Source organism: Chiloscyllium plagiosum, chromosome 16 (assembly GCF_004010195.1).
Source record: "Chiloscyllium plagiosum isolate BGI_BamShark_2017 chromosome 16, ASM401019v2, whole genome shotgun sequence".
Taxonomy (NCBI): domain Eukaryota; kingdom Metazoa; phylum Chordata; class Chondrichthyes; order Orectolobiformes; family Hemiscylliidae; genus Chiloscyllium; species Chiloscyllium plagiosum.
The window spans coordinates 20,307,457-20,333,500 of NC_057725.1; the positions used below are offsets into that span (position 1 = coordinate 20,307,457).

The 26,044-nt window shown below is 38.7% G+C and overlaps 1 protein-coding gene across 1 annotated transcript in view; it reads right to left on the bottom strand.

Annotated features, from left to right (window-relative positions):
• Nucleotides 1–215: 215 nt before the first annotated feature.
• The window catches only part of LOC122557668 (intraflagellar transport associated protein), a 55,121-nt gene continuing 29,292 nt past the window's right edge, over nt 216–26,044 (bottom strand). The window contains exons 5-8 of the mRNA XM_043705496.1: nt 19,258–19,324; nt 7,839–7,979; nt 3,181–3,314; nt 216–1,857 (exon numbers count right to left, since the gene is read on the bottom strand). Coding sequence (XP_043561431.1) covers nt 1,711–1,857; nt 3,181–3,314; nt 7,839–7,979; nt 19,258–19,324 — 489 coding nt within the window. The 3' untranslated portion in view covers nt 216–1,710. The remainder of the gene's footprint in view (nt 1,858–3,180; nt 3,315–7,838; nt 7,980–19,257; nt 19,325–26,044) is intronic.

Below are 26,044 nucleotides of genomic sequence, written 5' to 3' on the forward strand. Positions count from 1 at the left end.
CACCATACATGCCAATTAAAGCAAATATCAGAAAGATTCAACATTTTTACTCCAACAATAACCTTACAGACAGTCAAGTTTCCTTGAAGGGTCTCTCCTATCTCCATGTTAAAGGTCCTTGTTTAGAATTAGAATTAGGTTTTATTGTCACATATACAGGAATACAAGAGTACAGTGAAAAGTGTACAACCTCACCAGCATCTTGTTAGGTACACAGGTACCTAGGTACAAAATCTTACGTATAATAGAGATGAAAAAAGAAATAAAGTTAAAAGTTCAACATTACAATTCTTCTTAAGTGCTTAGCAATGCTGGCCTCACAATCCTGTAAGGGCTCGATCTCCTCCATGTTGGACCCCTCTACCACAATGGGTTACCTCTTCTTGTGCTGGCTCGATCTTCCCCATGGTTTGGCTCACATGGCTGCAATCAGTTTTCTTTTCAGCAATGTTCTATGTAGTCACCTGATGCTGTTCTCTTCAATTAATATCCATGACCTTGAAAACAAGTGGCTAACTCAACTCACTATTACCATCTTGAACATATGTCTTCAAAAACCTTTCTTCTGATACCAACAGTGCTCTGTTTCTGGAGTTTTCTTCTGAGCAACTTAGGACTTCTACCCTTCCACCTTGAATATTCTGGATACTGCTAAACTGACAGCACCTCTGCTGTTACATACCTTTTAATCCCTGAATGCCAATGTTGTTCAGGAATGTGTAGGTTAGGTGCATTAGTCAGGGGTAAATATAGGATAGGGCAATGGGTCTGGGTGGGTCACTCTTCAGAGGGTCAGTGTGGACTTGTTGGGCCCAAGGGCCTGTTTCCACACTGTAGGGGTTCTATGAAGGAATTCTCTGAAGAAAACTAAAATCTATCTTTCCTTAAGCTTCCAAATAATAATAATTAAATATACGTTTTCATCAAAGTGCTAACATGACCTCACCTAAGTTCTATAATTCTTTTAGATCAGATTAAAAGGCATGATCTTCAAGGAAACAATTATCTACAGAGAGTCAACTACATCACCAGCACTAATACTACCACAATGATGAATTAATATTACTCAGGTATCAAGAAAATGGAGTATCAGAAATCAGCCAGCATGTTTACAATCATTTTATATTAGCACAACAATGGAAAACCCACACAGAAATGTATTTTTTTCTCTATATGCATAAAATTGGCAACTGGTTTGTCAGCTTTCTCTCTTTAGAGACTATCTGGACATATGCCATTGAGTCTCAGCTGTTACACTGAAGGATTAAAAGAATATTTCCATTTCATTTGTATATACATGAAAAAACTGATATAATTTACCCTGACATTAGAATGTATTGTTATTTCTTTTCTCTCATTCCAATTTTTTTTTAAAAAGAAATAGAATCAGCTTCTGAATAGAAATGTGAAAAAGGAAAGAAATGTATAAGCTTTTTTATTGTAAATACCTGCAAAATAGAAAGCTATATCATGCAAATACTAATAGCAAGCACATCATAGGTTCATATGAAATATTTCTATTTTAATGTTTTAAAAGTAATAAGGAATAAAATTTACTCATACTTCATAGCATTATTTCAACTCATACTGGTCTTTTGTGTGCTGAAAATGTCTCCCTTCCAGATCATGCTTGATGTAAAGCACTGTTTTCACCCAAAAGTCAGACAATCTGGTTGATACAACAGGAAATAGTCGAATCCTTTAGTTTTTCTATATTAAGTCCTCCCTTTCTAACCTCTGCTTTGACAAGACAGAGATTGTTTTAAGTTCAGCCTCAGTGTATTTAGGCTTGAGATTGACATGGTCATAGTCAAAATCTTCATCCAATGTGAAAGGCTGGATTTCATCTGACAATACCTGATGAAAAATAAGAAGCAAATTTTACCTATAGCATCTGAAGTGGGGACGTGACCTTCTAATCATATACGTCTCAGGATTTCAAGTTACATCACAAGATGTCAAAATACGGATGGGAGAATTAACATCTGTTCTGCCCTGAATCAACATAAAATAAGACTGAGTGCCTACAGGAGAATGAAAGTCTTCAGAAATTGCAAGCTGTATAAGATCTCTGTGCAATTTTTGCTGATCACCAGAATATTTAGGAATAATAAGGCAGATTTTGCAGTCAGTGATGAAACAACAGTACTCACTTCTGACCTGAAACAAAGCTGCTCACAAAGATCTAACAATGTGGTGTGGATTTCTCCTTTTCCAATGGCAGTTTAAAATCTGGTAGCAAGTCAAGGGCATCAAACAAGAGTGATGTCACAAGCAAGCAAGCAGCCCACCTCACTCCAGTATACTCACAGACGATAAACCAGGTGTTTTAAAGGTATCATTTTAATTTGGAATTTTGGACAGTGAAATAAATAACTGATTGGATTAAGATAGCATCTAAAAACCTTTCAACAAAAAACTTAAGTAAATCCAGGCCAAAATATATTTTTACTTTTTAACAATTTTTATATTAGGAAAAATATGATTGCATACAAAACACTACTGATGAAAATGTGCATTATTCTCTCAGTTATTCCCTCAGCACATTACTAATTAGAGCAAATCATTCCTTTGAAAAGTAAACTTAGGCAGGGAGAGAAAATATGACATTTCAAATGCATCTTAATGCAAAACTTAACTACTACATCGCTATACTGTGTAATACTTTAAACAATTGAGCCAAAGTGACATTAGAAATTGTACACTCTAAATATGACATTTTTAAAGTGCTCAACCTAGTTTAACAGAACAGATTGATTGTAGTGTCTATAACAAATACTGGAAAGTTTATTCTACATCTAAATTCTTAATTTTTAAGCATTTGACTTCAGTAAGTTGCAAATACAGTCATTATCAAGAAATAATTCATAATGGTTTATCTGCAAGACTTCAAAGTACAACAAATTAAGGTCTTCAGAAGTGGTTTATATAATTCTCCTTTTAACAGGTTTCCTTTGAAGAAAGTTGCAACACAAGCATAGATGAAGTTTAGAATTAAAGTTTGTGATAATCATCTACGAAGTATTTGAAGTATTCAGATAGGCAGAAACAGATGCAGTTTGAATTTGATTTAATCAGCAGGTCACAGAAAATATTCTTGTGGGCAACAGCAATGCAAAGCTAACAAGCTTCTTTCCACATTATAAAGTATTTTCAAGAAGTCTTAAATAATTGACATACCTGGTCATATGTTTTATCATTAAACTCTTCAACATTTGGATTCACTGTGAAGTTAAGTGATGTGTGTTTACTTTCATAATGAGTATAATTTGCAGCAGTCTCATCGACTATTTCACCAGGGAGTACTTCTAGGCCTAAATTCAAAGGACAGTGCCAGATAATAACACAAGCTAGAAATATATTGTAAATATAAACTGTAAATACTTAAGCAAGACCTACCTTTGTCTAATATATAACAGGTATTAGAACATCTACTAAACAAACCCAATTAAAATTTCACTAGGTTAAAGGAGTCATATTTTCTTTATACTGTGAAAACTATTTTCTCTCAAGAAAGACAATTACTTACAACATAAATTAAACTAATGTGAAAAGTGTACCAATTTGAAGAAATCCAACACAATGTGGGGGATCACTATGAAGAGACAAAGAGTAATGAATAAGCAAACCCCAACACCAGGTTCTTAAGACAATAAATGTGTTCTTGGTGGTGTGACCTCAATTACAGGTCAATTTCTGAAACTGGATTTGACTATTTTGAGTATTAAATAACTTCATACCACAGAAATGAAAAACATTTCTGTTTAAGCTTTCAACACCGAACTACCAAACATCTTTTTTTATTCCAAATACTCTTACAACCTCACTTTACGATGTTCAAAAATTGAAATTTGATGAAAGCACTTTCAGAGAGGCAAGCTGTGCATGTCACAGTATGTTGTTAAGGAGAAAGTGAGGACTGCAGATGCTGGAGATCAGAGCTGAAAATGTGTTGCTGGAAAAGCGCAGGTCAGGCAGCATCCAAGGAGCAAGAGAATCGACATTTCGGACATGAGCCTGTTGTTAACCTATGTGTTGGAATACCAAGATTTTGCTCACCACTCAATTCTTCGTAAGGGAAGTTCTCAATAGGAACCATTTTGTGAGAGAGAGACAGAGACAGATAGACAGAGTGACAGATTGAGAAAGACAGAGACAGAGACAGAAAGAGAGATAGAAAGAGAGAGATATTCCCACAATGGCTGAGGAGAATTATGTAAACGAGTCAACATGACTTTGTGCATGGGAAATAGTGTCTCACTAACTTAATTGAGTTTTGTGAAGAAATAACCAAGACGACTGATGAGGGCTGAGCGGTGAAAGTCATCTAAGTAGACTCCAGTACAGCCTTCAAAAAGGTGGGAGGCTGGCGAGCAAGGTTAGATCACATGGAATACAGGGAGAACTAGCCATGTGGATACAGAACTGGCTCAAAGGTAGAAGACAGAGGGTGGTGGTGAAGAGTTGCTTTTCAGACCGGAAGCCTGTGACCAACAGTGTGCCACAAGGATCAGTGCTGGGTCCATTGCTTTTCGTCATTTATATAAATAATTTGGATTTGAACATAGGAGATATGGTTAGTAAGTTTGCAGATGACACCAGAATCAGTGTAATGGACAGTGAAGAAGGTTACCTCAGAGCACAACAGGATCTTGATCAGATGGGCCAATGGGCTGAGAAGTGACAGATGGAGTTTAATTCAGATAAATGTGAGGTGCTGCATTTTGAGAAAGCAAATCTTAGCAGGACTTATACACTTAATGGTAAGGTGCTAGGGAGTGTTGCTGAACAAAGAGACCTTGGAGTGCAGGTTCATAGCTCCTTGAAAGTGGAGTCGCAGGTAGATCCCAACATTTCCAATCTAGCCTCATAATCAATATCTCTTATCCCTAGACCCATTTTTGTCAACCTCTTCTGCACTTGCTCCAATGCATTCTCATCCATCCTATACTGTAGGGCCCGAAACACCAGCCTAGAGATCTAACAGGCATCTTAATATAAGTTCTGCATAACCTTCTTGCTCTATGCCCCTCTTAATATAACCTAAAATATTGTACACTTTATTAACTGCTTTCTCTAGCTGTCCTGCTAGTTAAATCATTAAAACAATATTAGAACTGAACTGTCCAATATTAAAATTTAGTGTACTATCCGAGATTTTTCTTGTTGCCCGTCGACATAAAGTAATACCACTATACAGCTGGAAATCACAGCTAGGTATTAAAGGGACGGTATTTCCTTCATTAACAAGTTATCCACCACAGGAAAATATAAGAACTGGAGTTATATGACCATCAGGCCAGTTATTTCCCCAATAATCATTACATGATTGCCCTGTGAAATTTATTAAAACTAACACCACTATCTACCCTCCACATTAACTGTGATTAAAACTATAACTAAAATGCAATTAAAACCCATTAAAATAATTAAAATCTTCTAAAATAGAAAACCAAACAGATGACAATATTAATATAAAATCAAAAGTCAAACTGGAGCAAATCAGAAGTCCTTCTTATATCTTAAAAATTCATAAATGTACGAAGCAACTCCAATGTCAACGATATTGGTAGGCTAGAGATATCCCAGGAAAATATTTTAAATTTTTGTATTTCCGGGAAGGCCATCAATTTATTATTCTTTTCTGACCACTTCCCTGTAGCTCCCATAACAAATCCAAAAAAGGAAACTCGCTCACCTCTCGTTAATTCAATAATTTCATTCTTCAAATGTCTGTATTTGTTCACTTTGTCAACCCATGCTTTTTCAAGAGAATCAATCATTCTCGTCTTCAAAACAAACGGTAACATTCACTACAACTTCCTCATTCTTATGAAAAATCAAGTCTGGCACCCATAAATTCCCAATCTCATCTCGCAACCTAGGTTCTAGATACATTTTCTAACCATTGTATCCAACAACTTTGACAGCTTTTTGACTATCCTATTGTGTCTCTCGATATGTGCCAGGTTCACTAATGGGGCACCAGCAGATAAATGGGGAATAGCCTCCAACAAGACATCATATCTTCTACAACACTTGTTCATCTGTGGCCTACCATGTGACAATGTTGTTCGGGTAGGATACAAATTCGTCCTAAGCAGAAAATGTTAATTAATTTAGATGTCTTTGTGTATAGTGTGTCCCCCACCCACAGATTGGATATTTTGTCATTTTTGAAGTAATGTACTCCTAATCCTTGACAGGAAAGGGGCATCCAATTATTCATCTTGAGTTCTCTCCAACTGCTGTAATTCACATTTAAATCATCTATGATGTCCTCTTTCTCTTCTATATCTGTTAGTTCTCCCAAAGATAGGCCGCTTATCCACCTCTGGATTCCAGACTTCACCAAGGTTTTTCAATTGCCCTAATTCAACAAGTTTGTCTAAAGCGTCTTCATCATTAAAATAAAATGAAGCATGTATAATATTATCCGATAAATGCTTAAATGTTTTGGCTTGTCATAACTGCAATCGGAATCTGGTCACCAATTTAGGGATCCCCATCTTCCCACCCCTATTCCGCACATATAAAATATCCATGATATGTGGCGGTAGATATAGTGTTTCTTTTATAAAACTCCTTATAATAACATCTAAATTATTTAATAAATTCTGGGGCACCTCTAAAACAGTAAGGTGACAATAAAGTCTGGTGATAAAATAGGGTTTTGAATAATTCAGATGATGCCTGTTCTAACAGTTCATTCATAGGTCCATGCTTCGGAATATAAGTGACATCACCAACCCAAAGAAACACAAACATATGAATAGAAAGTAGGAATTATTAGCAGTGCTTCGCCCAGAGGCCCATTGAAGATGTTACCTAGTAGGGTGACGAAACGTCTGGAAATGAATCTTCCAGCTCAGTGAGCAAACTACATCCAGAATCTCAACCTGAGCTACAAATCTTCTTAAAACTCACTCATGTGTATAGAGGCAACTATGCAAGCAGGCTCACTGGGAGACCCCACCAGAAAAACAAGCCATAGTCACATCCCCTCAGTGATCTATGCACATTCTCTGCTCCTGCATATCCTTAACTACTGTACCCCTTGTTTCATATTGTCTGTCCTTGTACTTACTACCAAAATGTATCATCTCTAACTCTCCACATTGAATGCCATCTGCCACGTAGCTGCCCTTTCCACCAATGTATCGGTGTGCTTTAGTGTCATTTGCAAACTTTGAAATTTTTAAAAGATATAGCTGCAGATATAATGATATACCGGTGATAATTTTCTAATAATCATTAGATTTACACCTACCATGCCAACTCACCCCATATCTACTATGGTTAGAATTCAGGAACCATGCAGAGATGAGATAAAATAAAGTTTAGAAAATAAAGTTTTGACTGTCTACGGCAGACTTCACCATATTGAAAAAGTTAGTTATTCTTAAAAATGCATCTATTACATTTACAAAACAAAAGAAGAACTGTATATGCTATAAATAAAACAAAAACAGAAAAATTCTGTGGAGAGAAAGCACTGCTGGTTCTGAAAAAGGGTCATTGGTCCACAGTGCTTTCTGTCAATTAGATGCCAAAAGATCTCTTGAGTTTTTCCAGCAATTTTTTTTGTATATTATATTTACATTCCTTCAACTAAAGAAAGCTGCATTATAGTAAACATGTGATTAATATGCTGAATCTCTTAATACAACAAGCATTACATTTTACAATCCATCTTTAAAGAATACATCACCACTTGTCAACCAACCAGCAAAATGACAGGCTGTGATAATGATGGTTGTGAAATCAGTTATGCAGCATTGGTCAAGTAATGGAAATCCTCAAGCTTATGTCAACACACAAGGTGAAAATATAATCACCTGCTCTTGCACTCCAGACATTTTTGTTGAAATTCGAAGGGTAGGACTTTTCGCAGCTTGACAGTTCCTCTTCACATTTGGAAGATCCCTTAGACACCTGTTTCTGGCAGTTTTGACAGGTCTGTTGACAGTTCCAATGAGCTGGCATGATGAAAGTTGCATGATTTAGATTTTTACAAACTGCATTTTTAAGAGTTTAGTTTTCAAAAGAGTCGGAAATGGGTATTGGTTTTTCCTGTAAAAGTATTTTTCTTTAAAAGAACAAGGTCACAGAGTCCTTCTGAAACAGTGATCTAATCCAGTATGTGTCAGAGAGCAGATGACAGCAAAACTATAGAGAGCATTAATAGGATAAGATGTTTATACTGTGGGATTTATGGCATTTACAGTAAAGATGAAAGACCATTAGGCTGTTTTCAGTTCAGAATAATCAAGATTTTTTTAAAAAGAGTACTTTTAGATTAGTTTATAGAAGTCCTGAAGTCAGGAGCAAGTGCATTTTCTCTTTACAGGAGTTCAGGACAACTCAGGGAAATGGTTACCTCAGTAAAAAAGTTTAGTTTGCGCAGCTTCCAAAAAAGTAGAGTTTGACTAGAAATCTGCAGGTGACAAAAAGCTAAGAAAGTCTAAGCTCTCAGCATTTTAGGTATTCATTAAAGACTCCACAGTTCACAGGAAAAAGGGTCAAGAAGAATATCAGTTCAGTAAAACTTAATTTCATACAGAAGACAATTTCCTCTTAAGTTGACAATGTTAGAAATAGGTTGGAAATTGTGTTTTCGTGAACATATTTATTAGCAGATTTTTTTTAACTTTACAAACATATAAAATTATTGAAAAATATGATCAATAACAAATATCAGTATAATAAAAAGAAAAACAAAACACAAATTACAATACAACTACTGTCTGCTAACTACTAATCTACCCTATAATACAAAACAAATCTTAATACTATGCAAAGCAGGACCAATAAATTAGTAATAACTAATAGATCAAAATAAAAGGAAGAAAAACAAAAATTACAATACAACTACTGTCTGCTAACTACTAATCTACCCTATAATACAAAACAAATCAATACTATGCAAAGCAGGACCAATAAATTAGTAATAACTAATAGATCAAAATAAAAGGAAGAAAAACAATAAAAAACAAAAATAAACACAAAATACAGAACAGATATGCTTGGCACAGAGCTCCCAAACAAAGGAACGGGAGCATTGTATAAATATCCGTATTAACTCCAGGGCTCAGGTTATGACATATCTAACCATCCTGGTTAAACAAATGCCCTAGTTAAGATAACTGACAAATCTATATCCAAATAACTCAAGTAGGGCTGCAATGTCTTAGAAAAATGGTCTGTTGTGTAGTGCACCACGTTTGTAAAAAAGTCCAAAGGAATGTGCTCCACAATTAATTTCTGCCATCCCAGCAAGCCTGGCGGGTTCTCAGACACCCAGTTCATCAGAATATTCTTCCGTGCACAATATGCAAGAATATTAAATAGTTTCTTCCTATGCCAGTCTAAAGATGGTAAATTCCGTAGACCTAAGAGGAGAGATATCGGGTTACTTTGACTTCAGTCCTCAATACCCTCCCTATCTCTCCCGCCAGAGCGCTCCAGTAAACACGGAGCCTGTGGTATGTCCAGAAGTAATGGGTTAGAGTACCTCCACTTATTTTACATTGGGGCACACTGAAGATGCCCCTTTTTTAAACTTTGCCAGACTGTTTGGTGCCAGATGATTCCTGTGCAGGACTTTTAACTGTAGCGCATGTCCTATTACAGATTGAGATCTTTCGAGCATTCTCCCATATGTTCTCCCATGTTTCAGAAGAGATCTCCACTCCTAACTCTTGCTCCCAGACCTCACATAACCAGTTAATATCCTGCCAGGCCCTGCCACCCGGCAGGCGATAGAGGGCACTAACTGAAAGGGTGCTTGTGGAACGCAGCAACAGCCTCTCTGTATCGGGCTTATAGGGCTTAGTGAGAAGCTTAGACTTCTTCTGGATGAAATCCCTAACCTGAAAAAAACAGAAAAGATCTCTGTTGTGCAATCCGTAATTGTGGCTCAGTTGCTCAATTGACATTATAACCTCCCCCTCAAACAAGTCTCCCAAACTAGAAACTCCTCTCGCTGCCCATAGTTTGAACCCTGAGTCCATCATCCCTGGTCGGAACCCTGGCACGCCAACTATAGGCATAAGTGGCGAAGTCTTGGATAAGCAACTCTCACCCTGATGCATCACCCTCCATGCCTCAACTGTATTGTTGACAATGGGGTCCCGGCAGTGGTCCATAAATGTCCTCATCTTATCCATGAACAACAGGTTATTAGGAGGGCACTTTGCCTGGGAAGCCTCAATATCCAACTATATTGAGTTTGGATCGTTACCTACCCAATCACAGACAAAGGACAGCAGGGTTCCTCCTGATGTCTGGGAAATCAACTCCTCCCCCTCAATGAGGCAACTGTAATTTAGTAAGTTTGATGAGGGGCCGCCATGATGCCAGACAAAGGAAACAAACCATCCCTTAAGCTTCTGGAGCATTGACCAGGGAAACATTATACGGAGCATACGCATGGGATAAAGCAAACGAGGAAGAACATTCATCTTAATGAGAGATATTCGGCCCAGCCATGAAATTAGAAGAGTCTCCCATCTCTGACGATCTCACCTAATATTGTCGAGCAAGTGAGCAAAGTTAGTCCAAAATAACAGATCAAACCTGGGGGTAATAAAAATACCTAGGTATCAGAACCCTGTCTGTGACCACTTAAAAGGGAACTTAGGGCCACCTTAAACTTCTGGCACATCCTTAAGGTCCCCCAAAGGCATAGCCTCTGATTTTGCAAAGTTAATCTTATATCCTGAAAAAGCCCCAAATTAATTGATACATTGTATCAAATGGAGTATGGAGGTGATCGGGTTCGATAAAAACAGAAGGACATCATCCGCATACAGTGTAATCTTGTGTGCCCTCAATCCCACTTCCGGAGCGGTTATGTGGATGTTCTGACGAATGGCCTCTGCCAGCGGCTCTATCACCATCGTAAACAACAATGGTGAGAGGGGGCAGCCTTGCCGACTACCCCTACCAATCCTAAAATTCCAAGACTTCACCCCATTGATGATGACCGCGGCCAGAGGGTTGCAATAAAACCGCCACCCACCAAGCAAAGACTTCACCCAACCCAAACTGTTCTAAGACATAAAAAAGTTACGGCCATTCCACCCGACCAAATGCTTTCTCTGCATCTAAGGAAATCACCAACCCCTGAATCGATCGTTGCTCACAAACTTGCACCATATTCAGCAACCTTCTAATATTATTAGAGGACCTATGCCCCCTTATAAAGCCAGTCTGGTCTTCTTTAACAATGTGGGGCAACATCCTTTACAATCTCAGCGCCAGGATCGTGGACAGAATCTTGAAATCTGAATTTAATATAGAGAGATGGGCCTGTATGAGGCACAATCCACAGGAAACTTCCCCTTCTTAAGAATTAAGGAAATATTAGCTTCTCTCAAAGATGGTGGTAGGCATTCATGCATATAGGAGTAATTGTACATTTCCAACATCGGTCCTGACAGAATCCCTATAAACCTCACCCAGGAGACCATCATGGCCAGATCCTTTCCCACTCTGAAGTTGCCTAGATGCCTCCTGTATTTCTTGAACTGTCACGGGGGCATTAAGGAGACAGGCCTGTTCCAAGGTTACCCCTGGGAGATCCAGGTCTTAAAAAAAGGTCTCCATTTTAGCCCTCCTGTCCTCGTAACCTTCAGACCAATACAATTCAGAGTAAACGCTCTGAAAAGACTCATTGATCTTTTTAGCATCATACGTAAAGACCCCAGCGCTGTCTCTGATCATAGTCATGGATTGGGGAGCACATTGTTTTCCTAGTAAGGTACGCTAACTACTTCCCTGGTCTATCCCCATATTTGAACAGCCTTTGTCGAGCAAAAGTAAGTTATTTCTTTGTGTTTTGTGTCAGTATTGAATACAAGGCAGCCTGGAGGGCCATGATCCGCTGTAGTTTAGTCGCCAAAGGCCACGCAAAATGTGCCGCCTCGGCAGCTTTCAACCACGTCTCAAGTAGACGCTGCTGTTCCTCCTTCTGTCATTTCCGGCTAGCCAAATAGGAAATAGCTAGTCCCCTAGCAAAGGCCTTAGCAGTCTCCCATAGCATAGACAGACTACTAGCCGTGCCTGAGTTGATAGTCAAGAATTACTGAAACTTCTTCAGAAAGTATTCCACAAGTTTGGAATCCTTAGGAGAAAAGGGTCCAAATGCCAGTGCCACAAACCTAGCCCCTCACTCTTGGCCTTAACCTCCAAATATACCACCACATGATCGGATATAGCTATATTCCTAATTTTACAACCCATAATCGAACCCAGAAGGGCCGAGGGAGCCAGAAAGAGGTCAATCCTCATGTGACATTTATATGGGTTTGAAAAATAGGTGAAGTCCCTGCCGGTAGGGTGAAGACGTCTCCAGATATCCACCAGCCCCAACTCCTCGCATAAGTTAACCATCTGCTTGGCCTGCAAAGAAACAGTTGGGGGCCCACAAGACATGCTGTCCACCATCGGACCCAAAAGACAATTAAAATCCCCCCTATAATAAATGTGCCGTGTTCCAAAAGCACTCAACTTAGAGAAAGCACTATTAAAAAATTTGAGGGAATGCGCCAGAGGACAGTAGACGTTTCAGATGCCGTATCCCTCCCCATGTATAATCGTCCTTGCTCATCTTTCACCTGCTCTAATAATGTGAATGGAAGATTTTTCTGAATAAGTACCACCACTCCCCTACTTTTAGTAGTAAAAGATGAAAAGAATACCTGGTCATAATACCTGGTGTTCCCCATCATCAAGATGGGGTTACTGCAACAAAGCGATATCAACCCTGTCCCTCTTAAGGCTAGAAAGCACTTTTTTTCCTTTTAACAGGCGAATGACTTCCCTTAATATTCTAGGTGCACCATTTAATAAGACACTTAGTCATATTCCCTTTCAGAGACCCTTGAACTCCTCGGAGGGAGAACCCTGCTTACAAAGCGCCGAGCACAAGTAAATAAAGACTTAGAGTCAAAGAACTATATATACAAAAACAATTCTATCATAACTATAAACAACTATTTCTATCAAAAACTACAAAGAAAACCAACTATAAAACCTTGAATGGAAGGCTCTTGCCCCTGCCCATAGGGGGCATTCACCCTACCCATCCCCTCCTTCACAGTTCCTTCAAACCCGGACTGTGCCCCAGCCTTAGGCCAGAGAGAGGAAAAACAAGGAGATGATCCTTATATTAACAGAAAAAAGACAAAGTCAGGATGGGCACTCCACCATCCCTGGCTTCATGCCACCCCTACTTGTGACTAAAAGAGAAAGAGAACAAACAAAAAAAAAGAGGGAGACAACAAAGAACATCCACAAAATTTCCCAGAAAATCCAGTTATTAAAACAAAAGGAACAACTTATTCCAAGGTTTTTCCCCCTTTCCAAAAAAAGAAATTAGTAGGGAGAAAGAAAGGAATAAAAAATAGGAAGGGAAAACATGGGGAAAGAAGGAAAAGAGAACAAATATTAATCGTATTCTTCAGGCCAATCCGTCTATTTTAAAGCGTCTACAAAGTTTTTAGCTTTATCCACTGAGTCAAATGTATTAATGAGTCCTCGTGGCTGAAATGGAGCACTGAGGGGTATCTCATGGAGTACTGGATACCCAGGTTCCTCAGACTCTTTTTTAACTTCATCGAAGGACTTTCTCTTTCGAATTAAAGCTACAGAGAAATCCTGAAAAAACATGATTTCTGACCCCTTGTACAGCAGTGCCTGCGGATCATTTCCCAGTAATCTAGAAGCTTCTATCAATTTTTGCTTGTCCTTATATGAGTGGGGGTGCACTAGGACCGAGCGGGGGCGCTGAACTGTAACCCGATAAGCCCTTTCAATCTGCAGCCTGCTTCACTCAATGTGAAAGCCCAAAAACTTCGGCAGCCAGCTTTCAAAGAAGCTGACTGGCTGCTCACCTTCCGGGAGCCTGACAATTCGGAGATTTACCCTCCAACCTCGATTTTCAAGGTCGTCGATATTGTCTCACAAGGCCCGCACCTCTCGCTCCAGCACCTGGATCCAACTGGATAAGGACTCCATCACAGGTTCCGAGGCCTTAGTTCAACAGTCCATCTCCTCCAGCTGCTTCCCGAGGCCCTGGATCTCCTGCTCATACTTCCGTAGCATGGATGTGATAGGTTGGACCTGGACAGAAATCTCCCCACGGATCTCCTCGATCGTAGCCCCAACTTTCAAGGTAAGTCTCTCCATCGTTGCAGCCAATTCCTGTGAGTCTGTCAGGTCCCTGGGGGGTTCAGGAGAGGCTGCTGCTGCAGACTCTGGTGTGGTAGGTGCTGCAGGGAACTGTCCTCCCTGCTGCTGTTTGCTCGCTCCTTTTCCCTTTGGCATCCTTCCCACTCCCAAATATTAACAAATATGTGTTCTGTAAGGCTTTAAACTAATAACTCCACCACATAAGTTGGAAATGTGTTGCTGGAGAAGCGCAGCAGGTCAGGCAGCATCTAGGGAACAGGAGAATCGACGTTTCGGGCATTAGCCCTTCTTCAGGAATGAAGAACATTTGACTCAGTGGATAAAGCTAAAAACTTTGTAGACGCTTTAAAATAGACGGATTGGCCTGAAGAATACGATTAATATTTGTTCTCTTTTCCTTCTTTCCCCATGTTTTCCCTTCCTATTTTTTATTCCTTCATTCCTGAAGAAGGGCTAATGCCCGAAACGTCGATTCTCCTGTTCCCTAGATGCTGCCTGACCTGCTGCGCTTCTCCAGCAACACATTTCCATCTCTGATCTCCAGCATCTGCAGACCTCATTTTCTCTTCAAAGATTTCCCCACCACATAAGTTGGCCAGGGATAGCAAAAAAACACCAGTATGCCTTGGCTGTTAGGCAGAGCTGTCCACAGAATTTCCGCCATGTTGCCAAGTCCCCGTTTTTATGCATTTTAAGAATTTTCTAAACTATCTTGTATATCTAGACCATGCTTTTTTTTTTAAATTTCTCATTTGGTACAATAAACTTGTGTACTGTTGTTTCAGAAAATCTAAGCCCCATGTGATTATTTCAGTGACCAACCATCACATTAACAAAAACGAGCATTATTCACCAGGAGATAAATGTCTTTGAACAGAGTCCAAATCCATAATTTTAGTGAGTGTTTTACTTCAGTTAACCAAACTCCATATACTTTCATCCCCCGATAGGTAGCTCTCCATATTCATACAACCAATTCATACCTAATTAACCATTAATTAATATATAAATCCCCAGTTCTTTCAGTCCATTAGGTCCCTTCAGATCATATTAGATGATACTGAGGCAGATTTCATTCTGGAATCTGATTTATACAGTAGTACCACAGCTGGGATGATAACACTTAACAGTTATGAGCTTATATGCATTTCATGCACATAACAATCCCAAAGAGCACTTTAGATTACTCCAACTTGCCTCCACCAATCCAGGCTACCCAAATTAATCCATCAACTACAGATCTGCCTTTACAAGGTCAAATTTGCATTCTTTGCTCCCAAAATCCCACTTTAGTGCAGGCAGCTGTTGAATTAAATGGCCAGCTGCCTGTGTAAACTGCATAACTGCAAAACGCACCCCAGCCCCAAAAAGATAAGAATTGCTGTGTTTGATGGCCGAACTTATTAACAGTCAGCCATTTTCATCATGATGGTGAGGTCCCTCTGTCAGGGGCCTTGGAAACAGAAAACAAAAGCCATTTGAGAAATACAACATCAGTACACAATTGGTTATATCATGTCCCAGTTGCAATCTTTGTTCAATTGTTTAACCAATGAGTACACTCATTCATGATGGTTGCTGTTCTGTTAATTATCTGCCCAGCTGTGTTTTGATGAGCTGCAGTGGTGTAGAACAGTCCAGACAGGGGTAACCATGGAACAGAAGGGACAGCCCCTTGACAGCAGTTGTTAGAATCATAATTAATCTCCTGATTAATAACTTGCCTTCAAATATAGAGGGCGCTAGATACTTTCAGCAATTCACAAAAAGAAATCATCTAGGGCTCAATAAATATCAAATGTCTGTGATCAAAGAATAAAATCAACGTATTTACTATGTGAATACACATCACTGTAACTGAGAAGCCTCTCACCAACATGCTGCAACCAAAGGGGTACTATATGCAAGTATATAAAACAATTCATAATTATTCTGAACTATGTCCAAACTTTACTACTCATGTCAGCCATAATTCAAGGTTAAATGAAAATAATTTAACAATGCACCTTTACTAAATTTAACTTTTTAATCAGAGTATTAGAGGATTGCCTATATTTAACTAGATTTTAGAAAGGGGAGCTGGGGTAAAATCAGCAATTAAGTAAGTATCAGTCAGCTTAACTTCAGTGCTGGAGCATTTCAGAGACATAAATCCAGGATAGAATTAATTGGTACTTCTTAAATATATTAATAAATGAACGTCAGAACAAATTTGTTAAAGAAGATAGTGTTTCATTAACTTGGTTGAGTTTTTTGCAATTAAGGAGAAATTTGTTGACATTTGTGTGGTTAAGTTGTTTATATAAATTGGACTTTTGTCTAAAAATACCAAGTAATAGACTTCAGCCTAGTTTTTTCGTGGTGTGTCAAAGATATCTAAAACAGCACCAGTCCAGAAATCCCACCATCAATTTAAAAACCTGACATTTTTACCATTAGGGAAACGGGGAAAACACAATTTGAACTCAGTGCTGACAAGACTAGCTTCTCAATGGAGTGTAGGTTTGATCTTGCAGGATATGAGGAGGATGTTTTTAGCATAAATGTGAATCCTGAAGAGCACATAAGGGCAATGAAACTGTCAAGCCTTAAGTTATGTAGCCTGCATTTAAAAATTGGGAATTAAAAAAAACACAACCAACACTTATCACAGTGGGGTACTGTATTCTCAAGTTGTTCGACATTCCAAACATTTATAAAAGGAGTAGCTGTCTTGTACTCCATTCCCTCACATTAAAATGTTTGTTTGTAAGAATGGACTAAGGACTTAAGGGTATTTAAATATATGAAATGGATGAGTGTTTTTTTTGTATTGTGAAGTCTGCAATGGAAACTCAACTTGTTTATGTTTTATCTCAGCATAGTTAGAGGTCTGCCCAGAATGGATAGTGAGGGGTGGGGGGAGAGGGTGTGGTGGAAGGTTCAGCAATGGTAATGCCACTGAATATCAAGGGGTAATAATTAGATTTTCTTTTGTTGGAAATGGTCATTGCTGACACTTGCATGACTTGTTACTTGTCATCAGTTGTCAGCCCAAGGTTGGAAGTGAAGTGCTGGAAAAGCACAGCCGATCAGGCAGCATCCAAGAAGCAGGAGAATCAACGTTTCAAGCATAAGCTCTTCAACAAGAATTGCCAGCCCAAGTCTGCATATTTAACAGGTCTTGCTAACTTTGGGCATGGACTGCTTCAGTAACTAAAGAATCACAAATGGTGTTCAATACTGTGCAAACCAGCAGAAAACATTGCCATGTTTGACCTTATGATGGAAGATCATTGTTGAAGTGGACAAAGATGGTTAGACCTAGGGCACTATCTTGAGGAACTCCTGCAGTGGTGTCCTAGACTAGAGATAGTTGACCTCCAACTGCCACAGCTACCTTCCTTTGTACTAGGCATAATTGCAAACAGCAGAGTGCTGAAGTTCTGAAGAGGCAAACACTGGAGAACTACCAGCCTCTGACTAGCTGGTTGACCAACAGCTCATTGAAGTGTGACTACTTGTTCCTGATGAGTGAATATCCTGTCTGCAGGCTACAAGTAGCCAGGCACAACCATTCTTTGCTCTGATACCTTTGTCCCAAATCTTTACCAAGGGACAGGGATCATAATGCCTTGTAATATCCAGCCCCAACAATTATTCACACAGCAAATACAATAGGACCACAAAACATAATTAGTCGAATTAGGCCATTCAACCCAGTGAGTTTGCTCCACCATTGTTATGTTTCACAATCCCATTCTGCTGTCTTCTGCACGTAGCCCTTGGTCCTCTTACTCATCAAGATTCCATGTCTTAAATAAACTCAGTGAATTAGCCTCCACAGTCTTCTATGGCAATGAGTTCCACAGATTTACTATCCAATGACTAAAGAAATTCTTCCTCACCTCAGTTCTAAAGGGTTATCCCTTCACTCTCAAATCCTAGTATCTCCTACTAGTGGAAACATCTTCTCCTTGTCCACTCTATGTCCTCTCAGTATTCTGTAAGTTTCAATGAGATCCCCTTCTCATCCTTCTAAACTCCATCAAGTACAAACTCAGAGTTTTAAGCTGCTTTTCATGTGACAACTCTTCATCTCTGATTTCATTCTTGTGAACTTCCTCTGGACCCTCTCTAAGGAAAGCATATCCTTCTTAGATGTGGGGCCCAAAACTGCTCACAGTATTCCAAACGGGGTATGACCAGAGCTTTACATCCTCTTCCTGTATTCTAGCCCTCTCAAAATGAATGCTAACATTGCACATTTGCCTTCTAAAGTGCCAACTGAACCTGCATGTTAGCCTTAAAAGAATGCTGAACTAAGACTCCCATGTTTTTTTGCATCAGTTTTCCTAAGCCATTCCCCATTTAGAAAATAGCCTTCCCTTCTATTTTTCCTACTAAAGCGCAAAACCTAATACTTTCTCACATCATTGTTATCTGTTAGAACGTGGCTCAAAGTAATATTCAAAATGGTATTGGCTAAATAATTTAAGGGAAAAAATTACAGTACTATGCGGTAAAATAGCAGGGAAGAGGGATTTACTGGATAAATTTATAAAGGCATAGGCACAATGAATCGATTAGCTGTGTCATCCTTTCTATGATTTTTGACAAGCAAATTTAGATTAGATTACTTACAGTGTGGAAACAGGCCCTTCGGCCCAACAAGTCCACACCAAAACTTTCGTTCATTTTACAAAAGTGCTCCCTTGCTTTTAAGTTCTCAGAAATGAGTGAAAGTTCAATGATATTATAAACTGTTATGAAATGTAAAGACTGAAATTACTGATCAGTGTCTAAGGATTTAAGAATGAGTGAGTTTATCCCAGGAAAATAGTTCCACTGGAAAATACTTCACAAATATGAGTCTGAGGTGTCACCTGGAATAGTATGCTTTTCCTAATGAGAATACAGTAAGAAGGAAGGAGGCTAAGTGTTAACTATGATTTCTTGATGGAAAAGTTTTCATTCTTGAAAGCTTCTGGACAAACATTATCAACACAACTTATTAAGTCCATTCAATCCATTTAAATCCATTTACACCAAGAACAGTGATATGAAATACTAAATACTTACCAGAGTTGCTTTGGTGTTCAGTTTGTTTTTCATTGCCCTTTTCCTCAACGTCAACGTAATGTTCCACCTTAAATAAGTTGAAAGACAAGCAAAACACAAATAAAAATTCTTCAACACTTATCACCATTGAAATTGAATTGTAACATTGTGAAACCTATTTATTGTCTTACATATCTGTTCTGACAGTGTCAAAATATAATAGACAAGACAGTGTCACCTCTGCATATTGAGAGGAAGTCCAAGAAGGAAATGGGATTACATAATCTGATAAAGTAGCCACTGCTTACACCACAATATTCCATGATATATTTACCCAGGGAAAAATAGGATGAAAGGACAAGATGCAAACTGGAAAAAGAACAGCCATTTCTAAATGGTCTTACAACTAAAAGGTTTAATTGGAGCCTATTAATAATTTGAAATCGAATTATACACAAACTCTTTCCAGACCCTGAAAAACTCAGCTTGCAACCATGAAATGTAAGTAATTTCCAAGAAAGAACTGTTTATTTAAATATCCTAATCACTGATCCACCTTTCCTGTGAAAGTTGCCCAGAAAACCCCCAATTGCCATGTATAATCTAGAAGTTGGCACATTCATAGCAGGTTGAGGGGTCCATATTTTGACAAATTTAAAGCCTGCCTGTCTAGGCTGTTAGAGTTTCAAATTAAATCCCTTAAAACTGTAATAAGAAGAAAGAATTTCAATGGATTTCAATGGCATATAAATACTTTGCGTGCTTATGTCACGTCATTGGGTGCATAACTTTATGCACTGTGGTATTATCCTGATTGGTGCTACTGGAGCGTCATGCTATCTGTTATCTCTGCCAGGATGTGGTTCAGAGAAAGGGTTGTTAAAGGTAGTTCACTGCTATTGATCTTCCATTTTCCTATACTTTGTCTAGGGTCTGTCAAATGATCAATCTTGGAGATACACCACTGTAGAGTCTTTAGAAAAAGACACTAACGTTTGCCAACAATATATTTATTACCGTTTATTGCATGATAGTAATAAGTACAACCACATACTGATGATGTGTAATTACAAGGGATCACAGCAGTTGTACAAAATATATTAACAGATCTACTCCCTATGAAAACTACCATAAACTCAGTCTCCACTTGCAGACTGGATGAGTGACATCAAAGGGTGGAACTCAAAGTAACATCAGGACTAGCTCGTTCACACCAATTATCTTATACAATCTGGCAGTTATAAATAAAAGATAATAATAATAATGTACAGGAATGTAATATAAACATATTCAACTGATAGGTGAACATTTTAATTAATTATCATTGTATCTTGGGCTCAACCCCAAAGTGACCACAAAAAGAAGATGCTTCTTAATTTTCTTACAAGTCCAATTTTTAAAAATATTTTGAGAACTCCCATAAGTAACATGGAATTATGCCTTTTTTACCACATCCTGTTGTTTTCTTTGAGACTATTACTTGCTTGTGGGCCAGAACGCTCCCTCAAGAAAGGACCCTATCTGGATTGTCACCAGGCTTCCAAATACTAGAAAGAGAACATCAATATTTCACAAGCGATTGTTCTTCCAACCAGACAGTGTTTCTCTCCCACATTTGCTGCTGAAAAGTTAATTAATGAGGCTTGCACAATGTAATCAGTGATGGAAATCTGCTTATCGGAAGGGGATGGGGGTGGAGAGAACACAAGGCATGGGACTTTGGTCAGGTCGGGCAGCATCCGAGGAGCAGGAGAATTGACATTTCGGGCCAGAAACCGGAGCCCTTCATCAAGAATTCCTGATGAAGGGCTCTGGCCTGAAACGCAATTCTCCTGCTCTTTGGATGCTGTCTGACCTGCTGTGCTTTTCCAGCAACACAGTCTCAACTCTGATCTCCAACATCCGCAGACCTCACTTTCTCCTTTCATCAGGTCAGTCAGGAACAGACTCGGTTGCCAGAGGGTGCAGGTTGCAACAATCCAAGTGAGCAAATGATTTGAGTTCCTACACAGACACCTTATCCTCTGAGGGGCCACGACCAAGGTGCAGTGGGTATTGGAACCTGCAGGGCTGTGAGGTGTGTCTCTGTGTTTGTATGACTGAGGGGGAGAGAGGAGGGTGGAGACAGCAAGATAGAGAGATGATATATACAGGGGGAGACAGGACAGTGAAAGAGCATAGAAATGGTGGTGTGCATATGTGTGAACCCTTTGACTGAATCAAATACACGTACTCCTTTCATCTCCTCCCTCCCCAAAAAAACAAAGCATGGTGGGAAAAGGAAAAAAACACAGACTGAAGGCAACTTTCGTCCGGCTCCCATTTTCATATGAATACTGCCAACTCCACCTCAGATCGTGTGTCGTCAAGTAAATGTTATTTAAACCCAATTCCTTAGCTTGACCCCAGACCTCTCCTCTTACTTGATGACCAGGACTTGGGACTTAGTTTGTCTTATCTTTAGCTCTGCTTCATACCAAGATGGAAAAGCAATTCATTAACTACGCTGTTTCTCACTATTAAGGGCCATTTTTATTAATTACTCATTTAAATGATCAATTTATCAATTTGAATTGCATTTTTTTAAAATTGAAACTCATTTTTACTGTTGTCCCCAACCTTATCTTTCAGATGTTTGCTCACTGTCTCCCCTAATGATAGCTATAGACACAGAGTCATACAGTATGGAAACAAACCCTTTGGTCCAACTGTCCATGCCGGCCAAGTTTCCCAAACTAAACGAGTCCCCTTTGCCTGTATTTGAAAAATTGAAATTGACCCCCTCGAGTATACAAAGATTCAAAAGGCCCGACTTATAACTTAGTCTGAAGTGGTCCAATATAGTTCATTACAGGAAGCTTTTGACTTGCTACTAGAAGATTTGGTCATTCAACTGGGTAAATTCAACGCTAAGTGAATGAATTATCTGATATCACTTGATTTACCAGAAATACCTGCTTGACTCTGTGGTCTAGACAGTTGGCATGTAATAGACTCAGCCTGTAGGAAGCACACCTGCTTTAATGAACCTAAAAGTTAGTTTTCATTACTTAACCTGAACAAGGAACCTCTAATGTCAGTTTGGCCTGAAATAAAAAAGCTGAAAATGTTAAGTAGGCAACAAAACAATAAAACAGACCATTTCACCAGAAGGTTGGATTCTGACACTTGGCATTCTTTGCAACTTTCAGCAACAAGATACACTTCACTGCATTTTATTTTTGCTCTCTTCAGCTTTACAACGTTAGTTACTAACCAAGGGATAAATCACTTGGTGAGCATTACAGTTTTTCCCCTCGAGTCTCCATAAAATATCCAAATGTTATTTTCTTTTAAACTATACCTTTTTAAAATTGCTCAGACAAAGTGTAACAAATATATTCTCTGTCCAAGGCAGAAGAAATTCACTCTGATCACTCTACCATAAACACAATTACTGTTCTGTATGGTTCACATAAACAGGAAACATTTGTTATAAGGAACACAATGCAGTAACTAACAGAAACTAAAGTGTTAAAGGAGAATAACCTGAACATAAGTAATAGTCTTCACCCTCATGGGGAAAATTATTTAATCAGGAATGCAATCGGTTCTTAAAATATCATTGGTTTTAGGGAAAAAAAACACATTCATTTGATTTCAGTCATATTCAAAGCTATGGCTTTACATTAAAATTCGACATAGCACCTGCCATTGTGATCTAAAAAAAAAAGCCCTCCCATAGGGTTTATTTAAAATGGAAACCAATGCTTTGCTAATTCTTCAACATTCGCTTAGTATTATCAACAGCAGTCCTCAGTTTTGATACTGGAACTATTAGACACTTTGAAAATATTTAATATTTGACTACTACAAATGTCAGAAAATGTACTCTGTTGCAACGTGGTAAAAATAAGACCGCATCTAGCTCTAGCTCTAAGAGGCAGTAAACAAAATTACACAAACCTACACAGTTAAAATATTTTTGTTGTTACTCCCTCAAGCACCATTTGTTAAAAGTTGAATTTCACTGTCTTACCAGCATTTTACCTGTCGTTTTTAACAAAATGTAGCCATATACTTGCCTAGTTAGTTTCATTTCTACACAAACTCCAATAGCAGTGGTTACTTGTTGCTATAAATTCAGTTAAGTGCTTGCCAACTATCTCTTAATTAAGGAGAAGTAAATTACTGCAGATGCTGGAATCCGTACTTAAAACATAAAACGCTGGAGATTACAGCAGGTCAGGCAGTATCCATAGAAAGAAAGCAAGCTAATGTTTCGAGTCTGGACTTAAAACATTAGCTTTCTTTCTCACCATGGAAGCTGCCTATCCCTTAACTAACATATAATCACCACCTGATTCCAAGCTCCACTTGGTCTCAAGATTCTCTGTCAGACCTTACTAGATGATATCATTCACCCCACAGCAACTGTTCTGTACAACAAATATCTACTGCAAATATCTTTAAGGCCTTAACCACTGTCTGACGACGCATAGTTATTTTACTGTTCTGAAATCCAGATTGCGTAAAACAAAAAATTCCTTATTTTATTAATTAGTTCAAATACAAGACAACAGTAAATCTCAAAAAACATCAGTACACATAGAAACCTTTCAACATAGAGATGGTCATTTACACAGTTGCTTGCAAGAGGGATCCAATCTAATCCCAAAGCCCGCTGCATTCTCCTCTGCTTCAAATTATGTCAACTCTTCTGTGACTACTTACAAAGGTCTCTGCCATAATTAATCCCTTTTAGCAAAGCATTCATAGTTGTAATAATTCTCTTCATAAATACGTGTTTATTCATTTTATCCCATATCCTAGTGCCATTTCAAAAGTATCATTTCCTTACTGATTCTCCAAGTGAAAAAGATACTTCCCATTCATAACCTTTCATAACTTTTAAAATCTTTCTTTTGCTTACTCCCTATTTCTAATTGCCCTGGAAAAGGTGGTGATGAGCCTCTTGGCCTTCCTTGCATCAATGGAGCTGATGCTATTGTCTGAAGGCTCTCAAAACTTTGAGAGTTTGCTTAAAAATGACTTCCTCCACATTATTGTTTAGACCAATATACTTTCTTAATACATTATTTTTTAATTACAGCACTGATATCTGGTCTTTAGGTCACACATTAAAGATATGCCAGACAAACTTAAAGGGTTGCAGCTGTATCAAATACTGTTCCAATGCAACAGGTTTTGGAAAAAAATACAATTAATCTAGTAGTAAAGGCGTTTGTGGCCCAATGATAAAGTCATTACCTCTGGGCCAGAAGGTCTGAGTTCAAATCCCACCTGCTCCAGAAGCAGGTAAAAACATCTCTAGATAGATATTGTCTAATCAACCTACAATTAATCTGGTTTAGTTAACCACCTTCAAAGTAGCAGTTTTGACTAGTAACAAGATTTACAACTAAAAACAAACATTAGCAACCATGAAATAATAGGGAAATGAATCCCACTTAAGTGATATTTTTAAATAGATTGGTTCAGAACCACCTATCATATATGTATATCACAATTGTCACATTAGCTTCAAGTGGCCACTCTGCAAATTGACAATTCTGTTGCTGATATTACAGCAACCACAATTGAAAATGTCATTACCTGTGAAGCAGCTTGAGGTCATACAGGCACCATCTAAATGCAAGTCTGGCATTTTTAAAAATCTTTGTAGTTCAGGAATGGAAGGTGGAGCAAAAGGTTAAAAAAAATACTTCTGGTCAAACTACAACTACCACAAATAAGCTAGCTTCAGATATTTTTTAACCAGCCTGTTCAGGGATGTTTTACGTACTTCCGGAACATACAGGACTTGACACCAGACCTCCTAGTTCAGAGGTGGGGACATCACCACCATGCCACAAAAGCCCCTATTATGCTAGTTTTAAGTAATTACAGAAACAGACAATATAATGAAGGTAAATTGTCAGCAGAGATGCAATCATGAACCTACTTAATTTCAATATAATTCCTTGTTAAAGTTAAATCTGCTATCAGGGTGTCAATAGTCCTCTTAAATCAGTCTTTGATATGCGGTTTTCAGCACTGTTTGTCATTTTTACAAATGACTTGGATTAGGAAGCAGAAGGATGGATTAGTAAATTTGTGGATAACCCTAAGGTCGGTGGAATTGTAGACAGTGCAGAAGGATGTTGCAGGTTACAGAGGGACATAGATAAGCTGCAGATCTGGGCTGAGAGGTGACAAATGGAGTTTAATGCAGAAAAGTATGAGGTGATTCACTTTGAAAGGAGTAACAGGAATACAGAATACTGGGATAATGGTAAGATTCTTGGTAGTGTGGATGTCTACGTGCATAGATCCCTGAAAGTTGCCACCCTCGTTGATAGGGTTGTTAAGAAGGCATACAGTGTGTTAGCTTTTATTGGTAGAGGGATTGGGTTTCGGTGCCATGAGGTCATGTTGCAGCTGTACAAAACTCTGGTGCGGCCGCACTTGGAGTATTGCGTACAGTTCTGGTCACTACATTATAGGAAGGACGTGAAAGCATTGGAAAGGATGCAGAGGTGATTTGCTACAATGTTGCCTGGTAAGGAGGGAAGGTCTTAGGAGGAAAGGCTGAGGGACCTGAGGTGATTTTCATTAGAGAGGAGGTGACTTAATAGAGACATACAAGATGATCAGAGGATTAGAACAGCTCTCACTGTCTGTCCTTTCTCCTCAAATGGTGATAGCTAGCACGAAGGGACATAGCTTTAAATTAAGAGGTGACAGATATAGGACAGATATCAGAGGTAGGTTCTTTACTCCGAGAGTAGTAAGGGCGTGGAATGCCCTGCCTGCAACAGTAGTGGAC